Genomic DNA, 27,849 nt, shown 5'->3' with positions numbered 1-27,849 from the left:
GAGTGTTTTCTGGATATAAAATCATGTGCTGTATCAGAATGCAGGTGTGCGTGGAGATGTTGCTCAGAGCTTCATGCCCTCGACCCTAAATTGTTGTGACTAAGTGACTGCAGCAGCTTGCTGCAGAACTGATGATTCAGCTACCGGCATCTTTAGGGCTAAGCGTGTGGGACCCTGCTCGCAGCCCTGGGGCACCACAGTTCAGCTGAAGGTCTGTCTACATTGTCTGGTGCTGGCTGGATCATAAGACTAAAGCCTGAGGGTTTTTTTCTCAGTAATGTGTGAACTGTAAAACAGACCCATTAAAACCTAGGAATCATTGCTGCTTTGGGAGGAAGTGTCGTAGGATTCATGCAGCCTAAGCATAGTGAACGTCTCTAAAAATCAAGCAGCAGCTAGTATTTTCAGGGTTTTGGCATGTCTGAGGACACCAGTTCCTATAAACTAACTACCAAAGTTTGTTTCTTTTAAAGAAACAACACAACGTTGGCTTCCCTTTGCCTCTACATTCAGTACTGTGGTTGTCGTCTTTCCACTCTCCTACCTTTCTGGGACTTTGTTTACCAAAAGGTCAAAAGCAGAAACATGGTCTGTCTTGTCAGAGGCAGAGAGCCCTAAGGACACAGCCCGCAAAGCTTTGCTTACTTCCAAATATTCCTGACATTTCAATCTATATTCAAAATATGCAGACTTACATACATATGCTTATTAAGCTCAAATGTGAGAATATTAAGAATCCATGTTCGAGAACTTGACTGCCTTAGAGAAGTCACATAGCTAAAGGTGAGAAAAGAAGCCTTACCCTTAGCTGCGCCTTCTCGCCGAATATATAGAGGGCCGCTTGGTGCTTGCTGAGCTGGCGCTGCAGGTAGCCGCTGTTACTGACCGAGGCCGAGTGACCCTTCCCTGCCAGCCGAGCGCCAACGTCAATGAAGGGTGCTGGAGAGCTGACCAAGCGAGTGCTTGAGCGGAGACTTGCCCAGACACCTTCACAAAAGCAGAGCAGCTAGTGAGACAAGTCTGTGAGGGGAGGGGAAGCCCACCGGAGCAGCAGGAGAAAGGGGCATATTCTGTAGACAGTTTTAGAGATGATGGCACATTAATCTAAGTAATCACGGATCAGACTGGTCTTTTGTAATTTACTTTTGCAGCATTAAAACATTATTTACTAAAGAATTTCAAAATCACACAATCTCAGGCTAGAGGAATCAGTAAGTCAACGAAATGAATACTATTTTTATATTTTCATATAGGCTCAGCATTACTTACCAGTAAATGCTGGGATCCTCGAGTACTGACACGAGACACAAAAAATATGGGCAGGAGGCCACAGTGAAGCCCAGGAAGGGGAACACAGGGCATCTCCATCTCTCTGTGCTTTACGAGCGACGAAAGGCATATTCTCTGCCTCGTTCATTTCACAAGGAATCTAAATAAGTGAACTTGAAACTTATTGAATCTACTAAAACCTGAGGTTGGGTTTCATATTTGTGTATCATGATGACATGATGTAATTTTAAACTGGCAAGATCTATATAGCTTTCCCTTGGTATTCATAAAAATGTGAGAAATTATATATATAGTAATGCACATTTCACTGACTCTTAGACATATTTATAATTTATAGTTAGAGGTTTTCTAAGAGAAAGGTCAAGCTACACTGCTAGAAGAATCTCTCATTATAAACTGACCTTGATTACATTGAGTAGAAAAAAAATTATTTCCAAATGCAAGCAAGGCTATTAAATACTCAAAAGCATATACTGAGTCTCAACTCTGAATAGTACTTGAGCGCTTTTAAGACAGCAGACTCCCTAATAACGTCTCCGCAGGTTAGATCCACCCCAGTGAGAGGGCACTGCCTCCACTTCCCTAATGTTGGCTCTCCTCCCTCTTTAGACTTGAACAGGCTCTTTGAGAAGCTTTAATCTGTCAAATCAAACCAGGTTGGTGTATAGAAATCACCATAATATTTTATCTGCTTCTGTCATTATAAGCATTTCTAGAACTTGGAAGACCAGTGACCAAGCTTTGTAGGTGTTGTCTTATGAACTATGGTATTTTTCTAAATGTAATCACAGAAAATTCAGAATGTAGATGAGACAGTTTTACAGACAAATGTAAATAAAAAAGTCACCTTTAGCACATATGAAGATGGTTAGAAAAGAGTGACACATCAGGACAGATATCACAGTACCTTGATTATTGACTCTTTCCTTAGCTGAAGAGTTGGGGTCTGACTGAGTAAAGCACTTATCTCTGCAGCCATGCACTGGCAGGTAAGATTAAAGATAGAAGGAGGAATGAGATGCATACAGCCGCCAACATCAGAGCAAAGTGTGTTACAGAAGAATATGCCATTTCATTTTGTAGTAAATATAACAAAAGCAGATGATTTAGTCATTAAATAAAAAGCTGCAAAGTCACACAAAAAAGATGAATTGAGTATACCTAGTGAATGAAGTCCCCGCACCGGCTTATAAATACTAACAGCACAGTGAGGGGACAGCGGAATGCCACTAGAGAATCATACCAAATGGAATATGCTTCTGAAGAGATCAGGAGAAGATATCACTGAATGGCAAGATTAAGGAGTTGGGAAAGTCAATGCCAGGGAGACATCGCCTTAGTCCGTAGGGAGGCAAACGCTCCTTGAGCGAGGCCTCATGCCAGGAAGTAGCGCAGCTGTGGTAGCCATTTGGAATGACCAGGAGCGGTCATAAAAACTCATGGCCCTCTGACAATATCCAGTGCCATCAAAATACAGCTTGTGCTGGTTGATGGAATGACTTCTTCTAAAATTCCTACTTGCACCTAGCTGATAGGCAGTGTTAGAGATGATACTTTTGTAATTTGAGTAATATTAGCTTTTGTTTCTAATGAAAAGAGTGCTTTATGACTGATGCTGAGGAATTATTCTGATGGTCTCTGCCCCCAGGTTTTACCACGCCCCGCGAAATCCTAGCAGTGCCCCCCTTCAACCAATCCTGCCCCCACACATCACCCCTGGTTGTTGCCCAATAAAAGCTCTCTCACTTACCCCCCCCTCTCTTGGCTTTCTCTCTCTCTCAGGGCCCCTTCCTTCTTGCCCGGTGGTGAGGTAGTGGGGACGGCCATTGTCGGCTGACTCCATGTGGACTGAGCCACCCCCCCCCGATCCTATAATAAAGATCTGTGTACCCCATTTGCTCCGGACCTCCTCTCTCTTTCTTCTCCGCGGCGCAGCCCGGCACCTGGCCACAACCGACATATGACCATGGCGAATTACAGTAAAATTATTCCACATTTACTTAGGATTGAAACTTTAATAACAGTGTAAGTAACACACGCACTGTGTAACATGATAATTTGATTAAAAAATCATGAACAGTGATTCTTCCTTTCAGCCTTGGAAGCAGAAAGGTGTTGGTGGATTTGAAGGATGTCATAAAGCTAAGGGGCGCAGAGGCAAGGCTACGACTCCGCCTGTCAGAGTGCTGGCCGGCCTCTATTTTCTGCTGAGGATTTGAGCACTGGAATAGGGACACTAAAATCATGAAGCTTATTTCCAAGATACCGTTCCCTAAATATATCACACTTATATTAATCCTTCTGATTGGAATGATTTCTCCTCTTATCTACAACTGAAAACTCCTATTTATCCTTTAAGACACAAGCACAATGGGAATTCTTTTTCAAAGCTGTCTCAAATGTCCAGAGTTGAGCAGGACTCTAACCACATTATACTGTGACTTAATTTATTCTGCTAGATTATGTGCTCCAGAGGGCCAGGACCTAATCATATTCATGCCTGTATTCATGCTGAGAGCCAGATATGGGTGGGGAACTCCAAACTTTGATGGTTTCTTTTTTATTGCCACCAGAGCTATTGCTGGGGCTTGGTGCCTTTACCACAAATCCATCGCTCCCAGGGACCATTACTCCCCCCCCCCCCCCCGTCCCTTTTCCTTGATAGGACGGAGAGGAAGAGAGACACCTGCTTCACTGCTTATAAAGGCAGGTTTTTGCACACACACACTCAAGCAGGTGAACCACCACCTGACTCGGTGATTGTTCTCTTGAAAATTATTAAATTGTGAGCTGTTAGGAACCTCTGATACATCTTCAAATCAATTATTTGCTCTGAAATCATGAAGAGGGGTATTAAGTAAAAACAAAACAAAAATCCTCACCCAAATAGAGGCTCAGTAATAAAGAGACAGGAAAAAAAAGTGTATACCATGTAGCGAGAAGGCCAGCAGAGGGCTCTGAGAACTGTAATCCTATCCGGCAGTCAGGTGAACTAAAGGTATTACACTACCACCTTGGTGTTGGTGGGGAGGTCTACTACCTTCCTGTATGGTTGTTAGATATTAAGTACTGTCCTGAAATCAGGAAATATTAGAATTTAAAATATTATATGCATTGCAACACATGTAGTGTAGTTGAATGTAGCTTCATAAAGCTTTATGCTTTACTTAGTATCTATAATTTTGCACTGGTACACAGTACTGTGGTATGAAGCTAGTATGTGTTCATACAGATAAAAAATAAATATTTTTCGCCTCCAGGGTGATTGCTGGTGCTAGGTGCCAGCACTAAGAAACCACTGCTCATGGAGGCCACCCCCCCCCATTTTATTGCCCTTGTGGTTGAAACAAGCTAGCATACGGTGATCTAAATGCAAATATAGACTCCCCCCATTTCAATAAAGTATTAGCAGTAATGAACCACTACAGGAAAAGTTAAAGTAAGTTTACTGACTGCCTTAATACAAAATGCTAAGTGGTAGAGCTGTGGCTTGGATGTGAACCATGCAACTGTGTGAGTCTGTCTCTACTGGGCTGAGCCAGCATCAGGCTAAGGGGACTGCTTCTGAGAAACAGCAGTGCAGTTCAAGCTCCCACTGATACACTGTATTTATCAGTGAGTTCTTATAATAGTCTGTAAGTCTTAAAACACTAACAGAGAAGACTCTTGGAAAAAAGTTAAACTCTTAGGAAGCCCTGGAGTCCAAGGAGCCAGTATGATGAGCTTGGTGTTCCAGAGGAGGGAAAGGGGGATTCTGTAAGTAGAGCCTTCATGCTGATTCTGAGCCAAATTCTAGGATTTATTAGTGAGCTGTTTGTAATTACTTAGGGAAAAGCACTGATTCCTGTAATGAGTCGTACTAAACAATCAGTGTGAGTAGAATTCATAACGAGTACAGATGAGGAGATCAAGCTCTTCAGAAAGGTCTCCGTGTTATTTTGCTATGGTACTTGTCTTGAGGCCTGGCTTGCTCAACCTTTTTTTAAAAATTATCTTTATTTACTGGGGAGGGAGATACCTGCAGCACTCCTTCGCCACTCACAAAGCTTTCCTTCTGCAGGTGGGGACTGGGGGCTCGAACCTGGATCCTTGCACATTGTTAACATGTGCATTCAATCTTTTCCCTAAAGAACAAATCTATTTGATCAAACTGTGCTCACAAGAGGCTTGAAGAACCAATGACAAACAGGAGTCAACATTTTAAAACATCAGCTCATATAAAAAGATGAAATTTTAAAGGTATAGTACATACTCTAGTTCCAAAAACCAGTCCTCAAAGCTGCTCTTAAGTACAGCAGCATGGGACCAGGCTGTGATGCACTCAGTTAAACATACATGCCACCGTGTGCAAGGACCCAGGTTCAAATCCCCACAAGCAGTGCCAGAGGTCGCTCTCTCCCGCGCGCTATCAGTCTCAGCACAGTCTGGTGGCTGTGCTCACTCTGATCTCCTCTGTGGAGAGTCCACAAGGTGACGGTGAGTGAACTGAGCCGCTTGAATGTGGAATATTCAGAGTCAATCAAGAACAAACAATTTTTAAACGTAAAGGGCTGTAGTATGAAAGCCTAGTCGTCTTTTCTAACTTTAGAGGATAGAGCTAGGGTAGAGTTAACAGATGAGAGAGAGAGGCATGCTCTGGGAATTGAACCTGGATTTTTAAATTTCCAAAGCAAATCTACTGGCCAAACCATTTCTGTAGTCATAGGGTGGTAAGTTTTTAAAGAAGATTTTATAAGATAGAATGTCCCAACAAAGTTGCTTAGAAAGGAAAGCACTAATCTTGGGAAAAGTGCCTTCATGGTGCTCAGACTGTGTCAAAACCACTCACTCGGTGCCTCTTCAGCCTGAGTAGGAGAGGAGTCTCAAGGTCTCATGACTCCACTGTGAAGCCGTAAGTCTTCACAATCAAGCTTTTTTTTTTTTTTGCTTCCAGGGTTATTTCTGGGACTCCATATGAATCCACTGCTCCTGGAGGCTATTTTTTTTCATTTTGTTTCCCTCATTGTTGGTGCATAGGACAAAGAGAAATATAGACACCTGCAGACATGCTTCACCTCCCGTGAAGAAACCCCCCTGCAGGTGGGGACCCAGGGGCTCGAACCGGGATCCTTATGACGGTCCTTGCACTTTGCGCCTTGCGCCATGTGCGCTTGACCTGGTGTGCTCCTGCCCGGCTCCCACAATCAAGCTATTTGATCTTGAGTTTCCTCTGAAAAGTCAAAGCAGACCTAATCTTTTGGAACTAAAAGAGCCAATTTATTTCCTTTCATCAGAAGCTCTATAGTCCAGAACGGGGGGAAAGAGTAAGTAGCCCGCTGAAAAACGACAAGCATCGGAGGCGTCCACTGCAGTCCTCCCTTCTGCCCTGCCAGCCTGGAACACCACGGAGTCCTTACTCAGACGAACCCGCCTCACTCCCGAAGCTTCTAAACTTTTCAATATGTGAGATTTCAACAGTGATTTCAGCCCTCGCCCTATGAAGCTAAACCCATTTACCACAATGCTAGGAATAACTTTGATCACTTAGAAAGCCATAATCCAGAACAATTTGACCAATAATTTTTGATTTAAAGTAGGAGTAGCTAGAAAAGTGTTCTGCTTTTAGAGTTATACCAGTGCTCAATTATAAAACCAAGCTTACTAACCTCCTCGAGCAAAGCTATTGGATGGGTTCACATCCAAATGTCCTGGCACTGCCTGCCTGAGCACAGTGGACATTCTTGAAGGCCTCCTTTCAGTCAGGCCTACTTTCCCTAAAGTCAGCCAAAAAGAAGAACAAAACCATTTTGTGTGGGTTAACATTACTCAAATGACAAAAAGTTATCTTCATGGGTAGCACGTCTAATTGCTGCCAAACACTGTCCTTTTAAGTACCCAAAGCTTTAATAGAAATAATAAGGCGCTGTTACTATTTGCTTAGAGATACACACATTTGAAAGATTATAAAGAGTTAGGTTTGGCAAGTGCAATCAGAGAGTCTGATGATAAATGAAGCAAAGCATGCATGGTGTTACTTTCCAAAAAAAGCCGCTTTCTGCTTATGTGGAGCTAGTTCAAACAGCTGATTATGCCAAGGAGACCAACTCTTCCGGTCACATGCTCCTGCATCTAACACATTAGGGGTTACCTCTACATGAACCCTTTGGGGTTCCGGCACATGATAACTGAAACAGAATATTAGTACAAGTCTTAATGGCTTCATCCAAATCTAGTGAAAACAAAATGTACTAAAAATTATAAAAGGCTATATGGTTTTTTTTTTTTGGAATTTCACACTTAAATACTTTATGATTTTAATAAATATACATTAAATAAACATTCAACTTTATAATAGTATGTAAAGTCTATGTTAAAACATGACAGCAAAGTACTTCAGACAATTTTATGTACCCAACTCCTCTATTATTCTTTCTTTAAAGAAAGTTTTAAATTTGGTTACCTATTTACTAGAAATTAATTGTGGATCCTTGATTAAGAGACTGACCCTAGGAATCAATCAGACCCTTAGTAGTTGCCAAGAAGAGAAGTATTAGCAAATCTTACCTGGAGACAGAGCCAGTGATGGCCTTACAGTGTTATTGCCACTGAGTTTCTGGTGGACAGAAACTGCATTCAGCAGGGCTTGCAAGTACTTTTCTTGCTCTATGCTACTGGAGGACTCTAAAGAGGAGGTAGGAGCTATAAAAGAAAAGGACCACAGATAAAACTCTCAATAAAATAATTTCACAGTTACCACATCCAAACGTAGAAGCCAACCCCACTAAGAGCTTCCATCTGTTAAGATGGTCACTCATCCCAGGTTGTTTTCACTACACCAGCCTGGTCACCATCATCCTCCCAGGAGGAGGTCAGGTCAGCAAGACCACGCTAGGTCCGCCCTCCCAAGCCACACGATTCAAGCAGACATCGCCTGGAGAGTTTTCCCTAACTATCCTCTTGTTTGGAGCAGACTGGAGCTAGTTCCCTTAGAACGGCTAGAGGCAGGACTTTCCCAGTACTTGAAGTTCTGTGCTAACTCCACATCTTCTCAACATGAGATAGGAACTTGTAGAGGTCTGTTGCAGAAAGAACGGATGAAGGCAGAAGCAGCTGCATCTAGATTCCCTGAGCCTGTACAACAGGACAACAGGGGCACACTCATGAAAACAACTCTGGGTCAGGAGGAGTCTGAGTATGGCTTCTGTGAAATTGGCCCAGGCACCTTAATATTTTATCAGTTAAAAAATGCACTATTTTTGCTCAACAATTTGTTTGGCTTCGTATGTTAACTCTCTTTTCAATCACCAGGTTCCAGATGCCACCAGGATGCTGGCCAGGCTTCCCTGGATTGAAGACCCCACCAATGTGTCCTGGAGCTCAGCTTACCCAGAGACTCACCCCACTAGGGAAAGAGAGAGGCAGACTGGGAGTATGGACCGACCAGTCAACGCCCATGTTCAGCGGGGAAGCAATTACAGAAGCCAGACCTTCCACCTTCTGCATCCCACAGTGACCCTGGGTCCATGCTCCCAGAGGGATAGAGAATGGGATAGCTATCAGGGGAGGAGGTGGGTTATGAAGATTGGGTGGTGGGAATTGTGTGGAGTTGTACCCCTCCCACCCTATGGTTTTGTTAATTAATCCTTTCTTAAATAAACAAATAAAAATTTAAAAAGCACTATTTTATAAAGACTATCAAAAACTTTGCATTTAAGTTGACACAGTTCTTTCTGATCACATCAGTCATAAGATGCATCCTGATTTCAAATAAGTGAACCAATGTGCTATATCAAAAATATGAAATAGTGGGGAGCTGAGCGGTAGCACTGCGGGTTAAGTGTACATGGTGCAAAGCACAAGGACCAGCGCATGGATCTCAGTTCGAGCCCCTGGCTCCCCACCTGCAGGGGAGTCACTTCACAGGCGGTGAAGCAGGTCTGCAGGTGTCTATCTTTCTCTCCCCCTCCCTGTCCTAGCCAACAACGACATCAATGAGAACAATAAAAAAAAAAAAGGGCAACAAAAAAATGAAATACTGTAAATTAATACTCGATTAAAAATCAGCAATCAACAGTGAGTATCTGGAAAAGTGGCTCAGCTGGCAGAACAAGGACTGGTGGGGCTCAGGGCTTGGTTCTCAGCACTGAGTATTTTAGAGAGCTCTTCAAATAAATAATAAGTCAAAGTGTGTGCTCTCTCGCTCTCCGGCTAGTGGCAGGGGCTGAGCCTGGGATCTGTGCTCAGCAGCTGGATTTTCTCAGCAACGGGATCCAGGGCTTCTTTCCCTGGTGGCACCAGCACCGCACGGTTTCACTGTTTCTGGGGTGACTTTTTCATTCTGTGAATTCTTGAACCCAAGTGGCCTGCAAGGCGTATACTCTAACAGGTGAGCTAGCTTCTAACTCCCCAATCTTTACACTGAAAAAGCCTATAAGGCCTAGTGAGATGCTCACTAACGCTGAGCTCAGCTACTCACCTTATGCACCACATTCTATAGCACTCGTTATGTGGCACGGGAAGGCTTCTTAAGATGAAAACAGTCACAAGTCAACTGCCCTCAAACACACCATACTGAGACTCCAACGCCAGTGAGACAAAATAGCACGGTCAGCACCCCCGGACTTCACTTCCCTTTTCAGAAATACTGCAGAGAGGAAGGCTCCTAGCTGTGACGTAGTGAGATGCTTACCTGCCTGAGGGGAGTTCTGAGATTTGAAAAGGCCAACTACTCCCTTCCCGTGGAACCCTCCAGACCGGAGGAGCAGGGTGCTGCATCTGGAGTTCTTCCAACAAACAACAGGTAGGCGATTATGGCGGTAACAGCGCGCTACTCTCGGCAAGCTACTGTCCTGTACGACTTGAGGTACGACTAAAAGGCCAGGGTAGCTTCGGGGCATGGAAGGGAAAAAGATTCGTAGGTTTGGAGAGATGGGGTGAGGGTAGGTAGAGAAGGGAAAATAGAGAATATAAAAATGTGAATAGCATAGCAATTTTCTAAAATCAAACACACCAGTTGGGTAAGACACACACAGATAAACTTAGTTTCAACTAACTTTCAGGACTGACTGCATAAAGGCATAGATGGTGAAAAGACCAACTCATTCTCATTTTGTCTTTTTATTTGATACAATGGGGAGAGACACACCTGAGAACCATCTCACTGCTCTTGAAGCATCTGCAGGTGGGGAGCGGTGGGGGCTCCACCCAGTCTTCACTCAGGGTAACGCTGCTCTCAGTTGGGCACAGCACTGCTCGGCCCTCCTGTCTTTGCTCCCTGATATTAGTGCTACTGAAGCCCTTGGGGGCTTCAGGATGATTTCTGTGTGATTTAGTTCAGTTTTATATGTATATTCTTTGTAACCCATGGGAGAGTTAAAACAACACTTAGGAACAACAAGAGGAAGACTCTATAGCCATCTGGAAAAATCCAACAAAAATTTATCTTCTTGAGTTGATAAACAAGGTTTGTTTAAGCTTCCCAAGCAGTGGGCATCATACCCTGAAGACACTTACTCTAGTCTACAAGATATTTTAGAGACAATTAGTGCATACTCAGAGTCCCTATTAGAACTTACATGAAGAAAAATTCTTTTTTGCCTCTCAACACTGTATTTCCAATTTATTTCTCAAGTTTCACAAATAGACACTAATGCTTGGCCAGCAGACCTTATGACACTGATGGGGAGAGGGGTTGGCAGCAGCTGGGAGCTCCTACTCAATTTTGCTGGCACAATGAATGTTTGCGGGAGATGTGAGATTTTACTGCCACTAATCTATTTAATCAGATCAGAAATTGATAAATGCAAAATGAACAACTTACCTGGAGATAAAAATGACTGAATTTGTAAATGGTGAAAAAGTCTAAATCCATAAGAAAAGGAGAATGGTTCATTTATATGCTTTTAAGAAACAGCCACATAAATATTCTGCCTAGATAGCACAGCAAACACAGCCTCTACTTGGGTTAGCAAATTACAGACTGTGGGCCAACATTGACCCTGCCTATTCATTTACTCACTGTCTGGCTGCAGCTGGAACCAGAAAGCACAACTGAAAATAGGAACTACCTGGCCTACAGTGATCTCTACTATTTTCTTGAAAGAATCCTTTCTTACCTTCAGATAGGCTAGAAGAGAGGCAAAGTGGGGAAAGAAAGACAAAGGGAATTCATAAAAGGAACAACTTTTACCTTTTGCTGTCTAATTCTCACATAGACACTATTACTATTAAATCCCTTCCCCACTAAGGAAAGAAAGAGGCTGGGAGTATGGATCGACCTGTCAACGCCCATATTCAGCGGGGAAGCAATTTCCACCTTCTGCATCCCACAATGACCCTGGGTCCATACTACCAGAGGGACAGAGAATGGGAAAGCTATCAGGGGAGGGGATGGGCAATGTGTGGAAATGTACCCATTTTATCCTATGTTCTTGTCAATATTTACATTTTATAAATAAAATAATAATAATAAATGATGTGATTGCGTTTCTGTGAATGTCAGTGAAACACATCCTCATACTTCATAAAAAATATACCTTAAATACAGAGATCCTGAAGATGCTCACATTGTCCTGGCATTTAAAAAAGTCATTCTCACGGGAGTCCGTGGTAGCGCAGCGGGTTAAGCACACATGGTGCAAAGCTTAAGGATCCCGGCTCCCCACCTGCAGTGGAATCGCTTCACAGGCGGTGAAGGAGATCTGCAGGTGTCTATCTTTCTCTCCCCCTCTCTGTCTTCCCCTCCTCTCTCCAACAACGACATCGATAACAATAACTACAACAACAATAAAAAAAAAAGGGCAACAAAAGGGGAAAATAAATTTTTAAAAAGCCATTCTCAGGAATATGAATGCAAACAGTTCAAGACTCAAATGAAAAAGAAGGTCTCTTTTTGGAAACCATGAAGACTTACCTCTGGCAGAGTGAATACATCCTGTTACAGGCAGTGATTCGAAAATACTCTGGTTTTGAGCGAGAGGAGCTGCCACTGATGGTCCCCAAAGCTAGCCGCTGATAGTCTCTGAAACAAGCTTTCTCCACTAACTGCTCCATTGTAGACTTCTCTGAAGCTTTCAGTGTAGTGCTTGTGGGAAGTTCACTATCATCTGAAACTGTGATGGAAGAAACGATACAGTTAAAAGCAGAGGATTAAAACCTTTCTTGTAATATGCAGGGCAAAACTTTAATAAGCGGGTCTGTTCCAGCAGATGCCAGGACTTAAAGGGTGTAGTGGATGAAGCCTTGTTATCTCAGCATGAGATAGTCACGTCTCCAGTACTGCACGTGCTGGAGTAATGCTCTGGTTCTCTCTCCCTTAAATTTATAAATATTTAAGAAACATATCAGGGGATGGGATACGGAGTTCTCGTGGTGGGAACTGTGTGGAGTTGTACCCCTCTTATCCTATGGTTTTATCAGTGTTTCCTTTTTGTAAATAAAAATTAAATATATAATAGAGAATATGATGAGCAAAAGGGGCCCACTGACCTAAGCTGGAGACACAGAAGTAAATGGTGGTTTGGTAAGGCACCCATTATTATTATTGTTTTTGGTGGGGGGGGGAGGAGATTTGAGATTCTACTGCCGTTACAACATTCCCTCAATAAATAAAACTGTCTTCTGAAAAATAAGAGTGGTTTATGTTTGGGCTGTAGATACATGAATGTAAGAAATTAAATCATATAACTTTTGTGAACATTCAATATACTAAAACTAACACATATCAGAAACAATACCATTTAGCATCTAAAAAACAATCTTGAATTCATCACTCATATTTTTAAGGTTTTAACCTGGGGTTGCTTCACAGGCAGTGAAGCAAGTCTGCAGGTGTCTATCTTTTTCTCTGTCCTATCTAACAATGACGACATCAATAACAACTACAACAACGATAAAAAAACAAGGGCAACAAAAGGGAAAATAAATTTGTAAAAATTCAGCGCTTTTTTTCTTGTCATCTCAGAATTCCCTCATATTCTTATCCGAAATCAAAACCTTCAACTTTGAATATATTATTTCTTTAGTCCCTAACAAATAAAGCGCGGGAAATTACTTCGTATTTAAATTTCCTATGCAGTGGTGCAGTGGGGTTTCTCTTCCCTTTGACCAGTCCCACACAAACCAAACTAACCAGTCAGTGAGTTCTGAGTTTAGTAAGGAGAGATATAATTTAATAAAATCCTGTCTGAAGAATGGAATCATGGGGATTGCCCCCGTGGCTAAGAAGCCAGTAAATGCCACCTATAAATACAAGATTTTTATGAGTCAAGATTAAAGTGCAAGCAGTCTTCCGTTCACATGAGAGAACGCAATCGATTCAAGAGGAAAAGGCTCTCACGTACCAGACACGTCGTCGTCTTCATTCCACCCCGGACGGCTGACTCTCTCTTCCACAATTGTCCCTGCTCTCCTCTTGAGTAGATACTGTCGTCCAATTGTCATTTTCCCCGCCTTTTTAGCACCTTTTACGATCGTCTTCGAGAATGTGCTACAAGTCCCAGGGCCAAAGAGAATGTCAACTAACTGAACACAACATTCCCACGGCCAGACCTTCATCAAGCTGCTCCCTTAGATGACTTCTTATATGGTGGTAGGTACTTTCTTATAGAACATTATTGTCAACAGGACACTGTTTAAGGCAAGGACAGCAACTACTGAAAACATCATCAAACCCTCGGTTTGGCCACCTATGTGAAGTGCCTCTTCCACAGTCCTCACCAACTGCGCTTGTAGAAGTCTCCCAGCCTGGAAAGCCAGCCCGCCTCCTCTCTGCTACTGGGCAGACCTTTCTGGGGCCTCCCACTCTGACTTCAGTTAGTGACACCTTTATTCTTAATTGCCTTAAGTGTGTATGTCCTGCTTCTAATTAGCTGTGAATCTCCTGAGACACAGAAACGAAAAAGAATTCATTTTCCTTGAGAGGCAAAAAGAAATCAAGGGGCCAGGCCGCAGTGCAGCTAGTTAAGAGCACACATTACGGCGCACACGGACACAGGCACAAGCCCCCGGCTGGTCCCCAGCTGCAGGGGGAAAGCTCTACGAGTGTTGAAGCAGGGTTGTAGGTCTCTGTTTCTCTGTCTCTAACGATAAATAAATAATAAAAAAAAAGAAATCAGAAGTTTCAGTATCATTTTGAGACTAAGATTTAATTAAAAGGAAACTAAAAAATAAAGGAAACTAAGATATAAAGCCACTTGGCCCTAAACATATTTACATGTTTAGGTTTAGTTTCTTTTTCCTCACTGACAGAAAATCTGGATACAAAGTTACAATCCAGAGAATTTCACAAAAAAGTATTCCCTGAGTAATTATTGAGATCAATGTTTGAAGTAAGATTGTTTTGATTACGCTCTTCTTGACCACAAAGAACTACTTCTGTATTATTCAAGAGTATGTATCAATTTTTTATTAAATATTTCTAAAAGTTTTAAAATCTCATAGATTTAAAAATATTTCTATCTTATCTTTTTTTTTTTTTTTTAAAGATTTTATTTATTTATGAGAAAGATAGGGGAGAGGAGAGAGAAAGAACCAGACATCACTCTGGTACATGTGCTGCCAGGAATTGAACTCAGGACCTCATGCTTGAGAGTCTAGTGCCTTAGCCACTGTGCCACCTCCTGGACCACTCTTATCTTATTTTTAATAGAACAGAGAGAAATCGAGAGAGGAGGACACCTGCAGCTCTGCTTCACCGTTTGTGCGGCTTAAACACAGGCCACTGTGCACCACTACCCATCTCTTCTGAAGTAAAAATATTTTTGAAGTTTGCCCCCTGTAGGTGGGGACCAGAGACTTGAACCCAGGTCCTTGTGTATTACCATATGTATTATCAACCAGGTTCTCCACGGTCTGGTCACCCTTAACAATTTTTTTTCTTTTTCCATGATTATTATTATTACTGAGTTACAAATTTATGAGATAACAGATTACAATTCCACACTGTCCCCACCACCGGGTTCTGTGTCCCCATTCCCTCCACTGGAAACTGCAGTAGCTTTCCCAAGGTCATGGATATGAGCTATTATTTCTATAATTATATCCATTATTAATTTTTAATTTAAAAAAATTTTGCCTCTGGGATTATTGCTGGGTCTCAGTGCCTGCACTACAAATCCACTGCTCCTGGAGGCCATTTTTTCCCATTTTGTTGGCCTTGTTACCGTATCCGTATCAATTTTTTTTTTTTTTTTTACCAGAGCACTGCTTATCTCTGGCTTATGATGGGGTGGGGGATTGAATCTGGGACTTGAGAGCCTCAGGCATGAAACTTTCTTTGCATAACCATTATGCTATACCCCCACCCCGATTTTTAAAAAATATTTATTTATTCCCCTTGTTTTTATTGTTGTAGTTAAATATTGTTCAATTGTAATGTTGTCATCGTTGTTGGCTAGTAATGAGAGAAATGGAAAAGGGGAGAGAAAGAAAGACAGACACCTGCAGACCTGCTTCACTGCCTGTGAAGCGACTCCCCTGCAGGTGGGGAGCTGGGGGCTCGAACTGGGACCCTTACTTGAGTCCTTGCACTCTGCGCCACGTGCGTTAACCCGCTGTGCTACCGCCCGACTCCCTTCCGTATCAATTTTTAATCAAATGTTTACTGTAAATAGTTTTATCAGGTCCTGTCTTTACTCATCTGACATGCACATCTGAGACATATAAAAAATACTTTAGAAAATTATGAGAAATAACAAAATACTATTATTTCTTGAATCAGTCCTATTATAGGCCACTTCAGGTCAACTTAAAACTTTTGGAAACTCGTTAAGCAGATATATATGATACTGAAAAAATTCAAGCCAGCGCTATATCCTTTGTTTTAATCATTTGTTTTACATAGTAAGATGACTTGGTGATTTACATTGCTCTGTTTTGCAGTTGGACAGAAATACATATGTACAGACACACTTTTTCTTTTCCCCTTTTTAAAGTTTTCTTTATTTCTTTTTTGGGGGGGTTCTAAACATAAAACCTGATACAGAGCTTTGCACCCTGAATGTGGTGGCTCCTCAGTGACCTCACAAGATGCTTGGCACACCACTGAAAAGATCTAGGAAGCTATTCAGGTTTCCTGGAAATACTCGGTCGCTTCATTGTACCACTGAGAAACGACACACTGTCTAGAACCTCCAGCCCACTTTCAGGCAAAGGAAGGTGGTGAAGCAGGTCTGCAGGTATCTGTCTTTCTCTCCCCCTCTCTGTCCTATCCAACAACGACGACATAATAAAACCAACAAGGGCAACAAAAGGGAATAAATAAATATTAAAAAAGAGGTATTATGTGCATATTTATATAGTTTAGGAAAAAAATGAGAAAAATATAGTGAGTTTGCAAAACAGATATGAGTTCTTTATAGCACTGTAGCTTTTCTGAAAGTAAGAAGTTGTATTTTAAAAGGTAAAGAAAAAGAAAGATCCTTACTTTTAGATTGAAGCCAATAGTGTACCAGGTTGAGATATTTATAAAAGCTGAAAAGTGAATAATACAGAACTAGAACCCTCCCATTCTGAAAATGCAGCACGAGCAGTGATTATGATAGTCAGAGCCTCTTGGAGTTTTGGAAACTTGATATAGGATGTCAACGTTACTATTCTATAGCTTTCTGAATTTGGTCTAATGGACTTGATAAAATGACAAACAAAAAATTCCATACTGACTGTAAGGACAGATCACATTTCCCCTACAACAGCTGTGGAAGAGCTAAGATGAAGAAATCTGATTGTCTTCTTACCGAAAAGAAGTATTTTTTTCCTTCTGTTTGGGTAAAATGATTTGTGGGGCAGTTTGTCCAGCAGCAAAAGCAAAGGTGGTAAAAATGGACTGAGGATAACGCAACTTCATCAACTGCTTCTTAAATATCTCCACTACTTCTGGACTCACTTCTTCATCAAATGCTACTTTAATCAGCTAGAGAGAAGAGAGTAGAGACAACCAAGCATTAAGGATTGCCAGTAAATTCACCTTAAACTACTGAAATATCAGAAAATAACACTGTCAGCCAGGGCGGTATCATCGTGTATGCAACAGACTTTCACGTCTGAGGCTCCAAGGTCCTGGGTTAGATTCCCAGTACTAATACAGCCAAAAATGAGCTCTGATTAAAAAAAAAGTGGCGAGTTTAGATACCACACAACATAATTTTGAAGATATTTATTAGGGAAGACTTCTACAAATATCACCAGCATATGACGCCAGTAGTTGTACTTGGGACCACATGCTTGAGAGTCTAATGCTTTACCCATTGGGCCACATAGTGTAACTTCTCATTGTCACTAGGGCTTCACTGCTCCAAGGCTGATTTTTTTTTTCCTTCAAACAGAAACACAGAGAAAAGCTTGGGTTCGAGCCCCCACTTCCCACCTGCAGGTGTCTATCTTTCTCTCTTCCTCCTCTCTGTACTATTAATTAAGTGGGGGTGGGGGAAGGCAGTGAATTAATTTGTAGTGCTGGCACCAAGATCCAGTGATAACCCTTGTGGCAATTGAAAAAGAAACACAAAGACACCAAGAGCTGAAGTTTTCCTCAGGGAGGGCTGGGCTCGAAAACCTGAGTAGGCCCCTGACAGAATGTTCCCTATGAGTGAGCTATCTTGTCGGCCTTGCAGTATGTTTTTAAAATTTAATCTTCAGTGTTTACTGTTAATGTGTCCAATCCATGAACACATCCTCCCATTTCTTTGTGCCTTTCCTAATTTATTCTTTACAATGTACTGGAGTTTTCACTGTAGAGATCTTAGCATGAAAGATAAGAGATACACTTGCTACAGATATCTAGTCGTGAAGAAAACCCATATCCTGTTGGCTTTCTTTAAGATCTTTTCTTTTTTGTCACCACATTACTTGGGGTTCACTGCCTGTGAAGTCTTCTCTCCTACAGGTAGGGGTCTGTGCATTCTACTTGGCACACCACCGCCAGCCGTGAGGCTTATCTAAAATGCAATAGAGAGATTGACTTATTTCCTACAACACTGGGTTCTGGATTCTATAAATCTAAGAAGGAAGGAAAAAAAAAATCATAGTGATTGGAATCCTAATCACTGATCAGCCAGCATTTAGTCTTTGGCCCTGGAATAATGACATCATCCCTGTTCCTTTGTGATGGAAGAAGTAGAACCTGGAGGTCAGCAGCTTCACAATTAGCATGTCAATTTACTAGTAAGAGATTTTTTTTCCCCTTTTATTTCTTGCCACAGCACCATCCATTTCCGGTTCATGGCCGTGACAACCTGGAACCTCACAATGAAAGGGGAGCTTCTTTTTTGGAAGTCATGAGACTTTGGAAATTGAGAAAGAGCAAAGTGTCACAGACTGCGTAGAGGAAAAGCTAGAAGAAGAATCCCCCATTGTCTAGCTTGCATCAGTAGCTCTGTGGAAATCCTCTGCTAAGCCAGGGGTCATCACAATGCTCCTCCAGCTGTAGCTACAAGTCTCAGAAGTCAGGCCGTTTCCACACACGTAAAAAGTCACAATACATTTCCTTCCAGATAGGTCCCAAGAAGACTGCCGTGCAAAGGCTCTACCAAGTGATTATGTGTCTGAGCTCACTCGGCTGGAGACTCCCCTCAGCCTCCTTAGATCTCAAGACCGCCGGAAGAGGCGATCCTTCACAGAATACTGGAAAATAAAGACGGCTCCCTTCCACAGTACCTGAAAAGATGCTGATGTGATCTGAAGTCCTTCCTGCATGTTCTGCTGACGCTGGTTCTGTATGGTGATCTTCTTTTCCTTGGTGATGGAAGCAACGGGAAAACTCCTCATGACTGTCTGCTCACCAGCTGGACAGGAAGACAGGGTACTTCAGAAGGTGCTACAGTCTCTGCTGTTCACCTCACCTATTCTAGACCCTATTCAATTGTCTGAGGGTTGGGTTCAGAAATTAATGTTTTTTGAAAGTTTCCCAGACAACACGAATTGGAGTCAAGGTTGAAAAATCACTGAATCATCATCACTCAAGCCCAATATGATAGCAGGAGACTGAAGCCCAGAGAGTTCAGTAGACTAACTTGAAATACCAATATTCACCAGCAGCAAACTTAGTCTTATGTACTTTTCCCAGAAAAATTTAAATAGACACTACAGTGATTTTTAAAAAAGATAATTCTGATTATTTCTTGATAAGGCGTTATATTCCTTTCTCATATAGAGCAGTGGGAAGGAAATGTAAATTGTCTGCTTAAATGGGAAATGGCAGGGGGGGTCGGTGAGTGCTCACAAGACCCAGAAATGTGAGGTGAATTAGTGGGGATATTGTCAGCAGCTAGATACTAAAGATACCTGTGCGGTCAAAGCTTACTTTTGCACTGCCGGGTGGTGGCGCACCTGGTTAAGCACACGTGTTGCAGTGCACAAGGACGCAGGTTTGGGACCCCAGTCACCATCTGCAGGGGGAAAGCTTTGCAAGTGGTGAAACGATGCTGTAGGTGTCTCTCTTCCTTTTTTTAACCAGAGCACCACTCAGCTCTGGCTTATGGTGGTGCGGGGAATTGAACCTGGGAACTGACAGAGCCTCAGGCATGAGAGTCTGTTTGCATAACCATTATGCTATCTACCCCCTCTCTTCCTTTTCATCTCCCTTGTCCCTCTATATTTCTCATTGCCTAGCCAATAAATAGTAATTTTTTCTTAAAAGCTTACTTTGAATTTTAAATGATCAGCAAGTCAACTGCATACAGGAAATAAAAACCTGCAGTCCACAGAAGCCTGTGTTTGAGTGATATGCTAGGAGCCATACCTAGCTGATCATGCGGAGTCCCTCTGAACAGAATTCTGTATGTGGTGAGAAATAGAGCTCCTTCTGCTGGCAAGAGCTGAGGCCCTCCAAGAAGGCCCCCAGTGGCTTCTTCTCTTCCATCAGTATCCAGAAGAACTCGAAGACCTTCGCAAACAATTTCTTCTCCTGGCAATAGAGCGGGTCTCAGAATCTTGGGCTAAAAAGAGGAAAGTATAGTAAATACAATTATTGCAGTGTTTACAACACTTTCACAAAGGTTATCTTTTTAGCTAGAGACTTAAAAGTATTTCCAGGTATCCACATAAGCAAATAGATTTGAGAAAGAAGCAAAACAACTTTTATACCCAATATGGAAAGATTCTTGCCGCCTTTCAGCTACCAAGTTGCAGAGGCTACTATGACTCCATCCTGACTTCCCTGGGCAGACGACCTCACCATTGTGTCCTGGAGCCCCGCTTCCCCAGAGCCCTGCCCCACTAGGGAAAGACAGAGACAGGCTGGGGGTGTGGATCCACCTGCCAACACCCATGTTCAGCGGGGAAGCAATTACAGAAGCCAGACCTTCCACCTTCTGCATCCCACAACGACCCTGGGTCCATGCTCCCAGAGGGATAGAGAATAGAAAAGCTATCAGGGGAGAGGAGGGGACACAGCGTTCTGGTGGTGGGAATTGTGTGGAATTGTATCTCACTTATCCTATGGTTTTGTCAGTTTCCTTTTATAAATATAAAATAAAGTAAAAACTAGAGATGTGCCTTTATAAAGACTTGCTGTCTCAGGTCTTGGCTGAAGATCACTGTGAACATTCATACATTTTGGGAAATAAAGCATCATGTGATACATTACTGACAATTTTAGTTCTAGCAAAACAAAATTGACCTCACAACCTGAAATGATTATCTTTTTAAAGTAAGCAAAGCTATATAAATCAGCACTATTTCATTTTTCTGGCTTTCAGAAAGTTAGTAAATGTAAAGCCAGCCTTACTATCATGTCCCAGATTGCTGTTAGAACTAGTTTTCCCTATTTACATTTGTCCTTTGCATTGTGATCATTGGATTAGTTTTAATAGTTCTGCTATAAAAGCAAGAAGATCCTGAGTCAGCCTACAAGCTTGCCAGACTAGCTGCAAAATAACCATCTGGGAGGCTTGTGAAGATGCAGATTCCCAGGCCAAGCTCCAGAGTGCCCACTCAGGAGCCTGGTATTCCCAGTCATTGCCTTGATTTTTTTAATAGGCAGGGTGTAGAATCTTGGCTTGGGCTTAGCAGCTACAGTGCTTCTAATTTATGCCCTGCCTATAAAAGCAGACTCAACAAGTCACGTTTGCTCCTTTGTTGAATGCATTCTTTCTACTCTAGTATACCTCTTCTGAGGCTCCACATGACAAGCTCTTTCGAAAATTGAATGTAGCAGTAAAACTGGAGCCGGTCTCTCTAAAGGTTTAGGGGAGCTAGTATTTTGAATGTAGCAGTAAAACTGGAGCCGGTCTCTCTAGAGGTTTAGGGGAGCTAGTATTTTCCTGGGGTACAACAGCCTACTATTACTTTTTTTTTTTTTTTTGCTTGACAGAATTGAGAGAGAGAGAGAGAGAGAGAGAGAGAGAGACACCTGCAGCTCTGCTTCACACTTGTGCAGCACCCTTCCATGCAAGTACTGACTGGGGGTGGGGGGCTTGAACCCAGGTCTGTGCACCAGCTGGCTCCCCACTTTGCACCTTAAGAAGAGGTGTTATGCCCTGAAGTCATGTCGCCTGGAACAATTACCTTTTGTATTGGTGGAAGCCGTCTACTCTCTCGATGTACTGCTTCCAGGGTTTCAATGTGCATAGCTACAATTCCTAGGATGTGTCAAAGTATTGAAAATAAAACAAAACAAGCAGAATTAAAGCAAATCTCCAATAGTTTAGAAATAAGAACCAATCACAGTTGGGCAGTTCCTCACAAAGGTAAACAGGATTACCCTGCGACTGAGTGGCTACAGCTCCAAGCATACGCCCCAAAGACCTAGACTGTGACATAGACTTGTATATGGCCATCCCTAGCAGCTAGAAGGTGGAGACAAGCTGAATCCATCAACAATCCAATGGAGATAAACAGAGTGTAATATAGTCATTAAGGGAAATATTAGTCATAGAAAGGAATGAGATTCTGTTATTTGCTACATCAATGAACCCCCAAAACGTGCTGAGTATGAAATAAGTTAAATAAAAGAGAACAATGACTATAACTGATTTCACATACACTCAACACAGAGATTAGGGAAATTCACAGAGACTAGAGGATCTGTGCACAGCTGTTCTGGTTAACAGTGGTGAAGAGTACACCTACAGTGGGGGTAATCAGCACCACATGGGAGCACCTGTGGTGGGCAATGCTTCAGTGTCTCTCTCTCTCTCTCTCTCTCTATCAAAGGCGGGGATGGGGGGAGAAGAAAAGCCAGCCACCAGGAATAGGGGAGTCATGTAGGCACTGAACCGCAGTGATAACCCTGTTGGCAAAAGCAAAAAGTAAAATCGACAAATTCTATCATATATATATATATACATACATACATATATATATATATATATATATGATAAAATACATTATCTACATATATATGGGTCTGGAAAGAATAGCTCTTAATTATGAACAATAACCTGATTAACACAGACAAAGTTATTACCTGGTATCATGCAATGAAGGCTCTTGATGTGATCCTGAGTAACCCCACTCTCTGTACACACCTTGTCAATAAACCGGGTAATGAAACGTACAACGGAATTGGCAATGTCATTATTCTCTGAATCTTCAAATCCACTTTCTGTATCATAGCTCTCAGCAACACTTCCTGCAATGCTATGGAGGTCACAGAAAGAAATCATGGTCAGAACTTAAATATAACAAATGACTACTTTAATTATGGTTAACTTGCTCAAGGAGAAGGCTCACTTAACTCAATGGCTCCTTTTAAAGTAATCGCGATGAGACATGACACTCTACTTGTCTGCATGGCTAAGCTACTGTCAGGCATTGTCCTTTTGACCCAGCTTTGTTTTTGTAAGGAATGCTTTCTGTCATTCTCCCGAAAGGAACTTAGGAACCACAAATAATAATAATAATAAATAAGAGAAGCCCTTTATAATTAATACAGAGCCCAACAAAGTAACATGGCTGGATAACCAGCAGAACATGTTTTCTTTCAAAAAAATGACTTTTTTTTTCAATAAATATTATATGCTTCTAAATGAAAGAACCAAATTGTCCATTGAGCCCTTCATCTGTCAATATTTATCCCTCCTTTGAGTGAATCACAACACTTTGGCCTCATTTTACCCATGCCACATTAAAAAAAATATTTATTATTAGAGAGAGACTATAGCCTATAGCCTCCTGGCCTCACCACTTGTGAAGCTTTCCCAATGCAGGTGGGGGCTGATGGCCTCCTTTTGTAGGCAATAAAATCATGCAAGACAAAGGAATAAATCTGGAATGGGGTTATGAAAGTTCAGTCCTTGCCCTGGTTTCCTATTCAATTCCTACTATGTAACAAATATTGCTGTCTTTTCAGCTGACGCTCCGAGAGAGGCTCACTTATGTGGGGTCATGCCAAGCCCCAGGTCTGATCCCCACCATAGTCAGAGCTAAGCAGTGTTCTGGTAAACAGTAAAGGAAGTCTAAACAAAAACCTCACTTAGTCGTTTCAACCAACTTACACTTTTTTCCAAATCCAGTCAGATAAGGTCGACCAGTATTAAAGTAAAGCTAAGTAGAGAAATGCACCCTTACAGGATCGAAAGCATCAAGAACTTGGAGGCCTCTAGGCTCCCACTCAAGATTCTGAGGGGCTTTGCTGAACTCAGAATCAGATTCTAAAAGAAAGGTCTTGCCACTGACGGTCAGTAACCAATCTATTTGACTGAAAGTGGGAGGTTAGCCTGGGAACAGGTTAAAGATCTTTAAAAGGAAACAAAGGAATCTGTGACTGGTGAGAGAGCCCTGTAACATTAAAGGGATATGGCTGAAGCATCATTTTTAGGAAGAATCATTTTTAGCTAGAAAAAGAGGGAAGTAAACAGATGATTGTGATAATCATGATAAAAGTCTAGGCTATGATGTTCACATAAAATGCTCCTTTTTCCCCCTTTCTGCCACTAGGGTTACTTCTGGGGCTTAGTGCTGTGGATCCACTGCTCCTAGAGGCCTCCCTTCCTTCATTTATTTCTATATTTTATTTTATGAGAGAGAGACAGACATCTGCAGACCTACTTTACCATTCGTGAAGCGTCTCCCCTGCACGTGGGGGACCAGGGGCTCAAACCCGAGTGCTTGCTCATGGTGGCGTGTGTGCTTAGCCAGGTGCACACCACCCATACTCCCATCTATGAAGAAACGGAAGCTCTGACAGTGCAGAGCACTGACTTTACGCTGCGCAGTCTGGAAGAACAGCAGTTCCTGATAAAATGCAGCGCCCGGGACAGGAAGCAGGGTCAGAGACAGGAAGCAGGGTCAGAGACAGGAAGTAGGGTCAGAGACAGACAGGCGTGTGCCCAGAGCTGGCTGCGGTACTGGGCATGGGGAGAGGAGTTGCCTGACAAAGTCAGGAGAATTTACCAGAACTAGCAGTAGTACCAGGATGTGGAAGCAACACTGAAGTCCTGAATGGACAGAACGTCTCTACTTCTGAGGAGAAATTCATTCCTCAAATCATTTGTTTGCTATGTACCTGTCCTGTGGGGCCGGGCTAGCACAGTGAGACGGATCAACGAGTCAAGTGTGACAATATGGCAGGCTGTCAGAAGAATGACCCAAGGCAGGAGAAAGTGACAGGTACACTCCAGGAAGTAACGGGGTGATTCTAGTGACGACTTTAGGGAGAACATTCCAGATGGAGGGAAGAACCGCCACAAAGACAGTGTTAAGCTGAGAGTGAACAGAGAAGCATTAGCTGGAAGGACTGTTTGACTGACAGCAGTGTTAGGAGAGTCACAACAGGCGCAAAGGGACTGCTGTCCGTGGCCACAAGGGAAGACCGGGCAACCGCCGCAGAAAACTAGGAAAGGAGGCTGTAGGGCAATCACCGGGCAGATGGGACAAACAGGAGCTTTCCAGAGCAGCTTCTCTGAATGGTCATGGCAGAAAGGAACTAAAAGGCTACATAGGAAGGATAAGACCTTTGAAAGCTTAGAACACGAAAGGTAAAAGAATATGGGGGCCAGGAGGTGGTGCACGTGGTGAAGTGCACACACTACAGAGCGTGAGGACCCAGGTTCAAGCCCCCAGTCCCCACCTGCAGGGGGAAGCTTCACGAGCAGGGAGGCAGGGCTGGAGATGTCTTTCTACATCCCACCCTCTTGATTTCTGGCTGTTTCTATCCAATAAATAAAGAAAAATAAGAGTACGCAAGGCAATTAAGAAGAGTACCTATAATAGGGGGGCGGGTGGTGGTGCACATAGTGCGTAGCCCAAGGACCCTGGTTCTAGGCCCCGGCTCCCCAACTGCAGGGGGGTCGCTCTGCGAGCGGTGAAGCAGGTGTCTTTTTCTCTCCCTGCCCCCTCCTTCCTGTACAAGTACCGTGCGCTAGCTAGCCGACTGCGCCCCTGCAGCCCTCCCTCCTCTCTTTCCTATCCAACAACAACGGGAAAGAGACGGCTGTCAGGAGCGATGGATTCGTGGTGCAGGCACTGAGCCCCAGTGATAACCCTGGAGGCAAAAGTAAAGTAAAATTGAAAAAAGAACAGTGACTGGAGAGGTACGACCACCTTTAGTACATCAGACTTGCACTTCTGAGGCTCTCACATCCCCGTTCAGTCTCCAGCACCACTGCAAGCCAGAGCTGACCACTACTTTGTTTAAAAAACAAATAACTCAGTTAGTATTTCAGAAGGCAGTACAGTACACACAGTGCCCGACTTTTAAGCATTACGTATGCCGGAGTAATACTGTTTCTCTCTCATAAATAAATCATGAAAGAAAGAACAGTGCGATGGGCCTGGGTGTGGCTCCGTGGGCGGCTCTCGCACCTCTCCAGGCCCCACACACTGGGCTTTTACGGTCAGCACTGTGAGAGCACGAGGGAGAGCACCAGCAGAACTGGCTCCCTGAATGCTGCTAGAAGCCCCGGGCCAGGAGTCGGGCGCGAGTGTGGCGGGTTAAGCGCAGGGACCGGCACAAGGATCCCTGCTTGAGCCCCCGGCTCCCCACCTGCAGGGGGGTCGCTTCACAGGCGGTGAAGCAGGTCTGCAGGTGTCTGTCTTTCTCTCCCCTCTCTCTCTGTCTTCCCTCCTCTCTCCATTTCTCTCTGTCCTATTCAACAACAACAACAGTAACCACAACAATAAAACAACAACGGCAACAAAAAGGGAATAAATAAATATTAAAAAAAAGTTCTGAGCCAGCAGTCGGCTTCGTGGTGTGTATGACAGGCCCGGGCTCCTTCCCAGCACAACACACACAGAGCACAGCAGGATGGAGGCCAGAGCATGACTTAGCAAGGGTTCGCGCGCACGAAGCGCTGGTCTACAGACTTTGAGTGAGCTTTGGACTTCCTCATCAATCTTTTTTTTAATCTCCAAGGCACTGCTCCTCTTTGGCATCTGGCATGGCGGTGCAGGGGTTGAACCATATGCTATCTCCTTTCCTATATGATCTTTTTTTTTAATTGTTGTAGTTATTATTATTGTTGTTGTCATTGTTGGATAGGACAGAGAGAAATGGAGAGAGGAGGGGAAGACAGAGAGGAGGAGAGGAAGATAGACACCTGCAGACCTGCTTCACCGCCTGTGAAGCGACTCCCCTGCAGGTGGGGAGCCGGGGGCTCGAACCTGGATCCTTATGCCGGTCCTTGTGCTTTGCGCCACCTGCGCTTAACCCGCTGCGCTACAGCCCGACTCCCCATATATATGATCTTTTTTAACAGTAGAATTGGCGCGGTAGGCGAGTCGCCCGAGCCCAGCTCGCCGCCTGGCAGGGAGTGCCTGTAGGAGAGGCGGGCAGCGCTGCGTTGCCTTTCCTTTCCCTCTCTCTCCCTCCCCCTTAGCTGGGAGCAGGGAGCCGTGCAGACACTGAGTCTCAGCAAAAGCCCAGGTGGTGGCGGAAGGGATAGATACGGAGTTGGACTTTCAAGCGTGAAGTCTAAATTTGATTCCAGCCATCAAACATACCACAGTGATACCCTGGTTTTCTCTCATTAGGAAATAAATAAGCTTTAAAAAATAAGATAAAGGGAAATATTACAGGATTTTCTCAAAATACTTTATATTCTTAAGCCAAGGCTGGCCACAAGAATAGAGTCTGGAGTCTCCACTTTCCGTACCTGTTTGTGACGATGCTGTTGCTCCCACTCTCCCAGTCTCCAGGAGCTGAAGCTCTCAGAAGCCTGTTTTTACTTGTGTCTAGTGGAACTAGCAGGTTAACCATGAGGTTGGCAAAGTGAATAGCCTGACTAAAGACAGTGCTCTCCTCGCGCTGCACCAGCTCCAGTTGAGTGGATCTGCTCAGAGTCGGCCAAAGGCGAAGCTGCTCAGCCGCCAGGTCCATGGCTGTCCTCTCTTGATGCCGGTCATCAGGAACGATGCCCTGAAAACAGTGCAGTGCAGCCCAGACCCAGCGGTTCATACGGGTGCCAGAAACATGGAGACGGTTCTAACAGTTCTATTAAACATGCCCACCAGCAAGAATGAAGACATATAATATAAGTAATGCGCAGGCTTGTCGAGCCGGACAGAGGTGCAACTCAGGAGTATACACGGCACCGTGCTGAGGACCCACCGCGCACAAGTGCCTCATCTCTCTCCCCCCCTTCCTCACTGCTGGGGCTCGGTGCCTGCACTACAGATCCACTACTCCCGGCAGCCATCTTTTCC

General features: G+C 43.4%; 1 protein-coding gene across 6 annotated transcripts in view; it reads right to left on the bottom strand.

The window, feature by feature from the left end:
* Positions 1 to 27,849, bottom strand: part of SBF2 (SET binding factor 2) — a 277,867-nt gene that overhangs the window by 28,423 nt on the left and 221,595 nt on the right. For 4 of the 6 annotated variants that reach the window (XM_060177188.1, XM_060177186.1, XM_060177190.1 and 1 more), the window contains 11 exons: positions 27,300 to 27,562; positions 22,670 to 22,842; positions 21,769 to 21,842; positions 20,003 to 20,198; positions 18,919 to 19,046; positions 17,004 to 17,179; positions 13,611 to 13,756; positions 12,182 to 12,380; positions 9,959 to 10,155; positions 7,834 to 7,968; positions 803 to 987 (listed from right to left, as the gene is read on the bottom strand). In XM_060177188.1, coding sequence (XP_060033171.1) covers positions 803 to 987; positions 7,834 to 7,968; positions 9,959 to 10,155; positions 12,182 to 12,380; positions 13,611 to 13,756; positions 17,004 to 17,179; positions 18,919 to 19,046; positions 20,003 to 20,198; positions 21,769 to 21,842; positions 22,670 to 22,842; positions 27,300 to 27,562 — 1,872 coding nt within the window. Of the gene's footprint in view, positions 1 to 802; positions 988 to 2,197; positions 2,273 to 6,935; positions 7,035 to 7,833; positions 7,969 to 9,958; positions 10,156 to 12,181; positions 12,381 to 13,610; positions 13,757 to 17,003; positions 17,180 to 18,918; positions 19,047 to 20,002; positions 20,199 to 21,768; positions 21,843 to 22,669; positions 22,843 to 27,299; positions 27,563 to 27,849 lie in introns of all 6 variants that reach the window. The other 2 variants (XM_060177191.1, XM_060177192.1) reach the window with 2 other exon arrangements.

Source organism: Erinaceus europaeus, chromosome 17, assembly GCF_950295315.1.
Source record: "Erinaceus europaeus chromosome 17, mEriEur2.1, whole genome shotgun sequence".
NCBI classification, from domain to species: domain Eukaryota; kingdom Metazoa; phylum Chordata; class Mammalia; order Eulipotyphla; family Erinaceidae; genus Erinaceus; species Erinaceus europaeus.
This window is presented reverse-complemented; position numbering and strand designations above follow the sequence as displayed.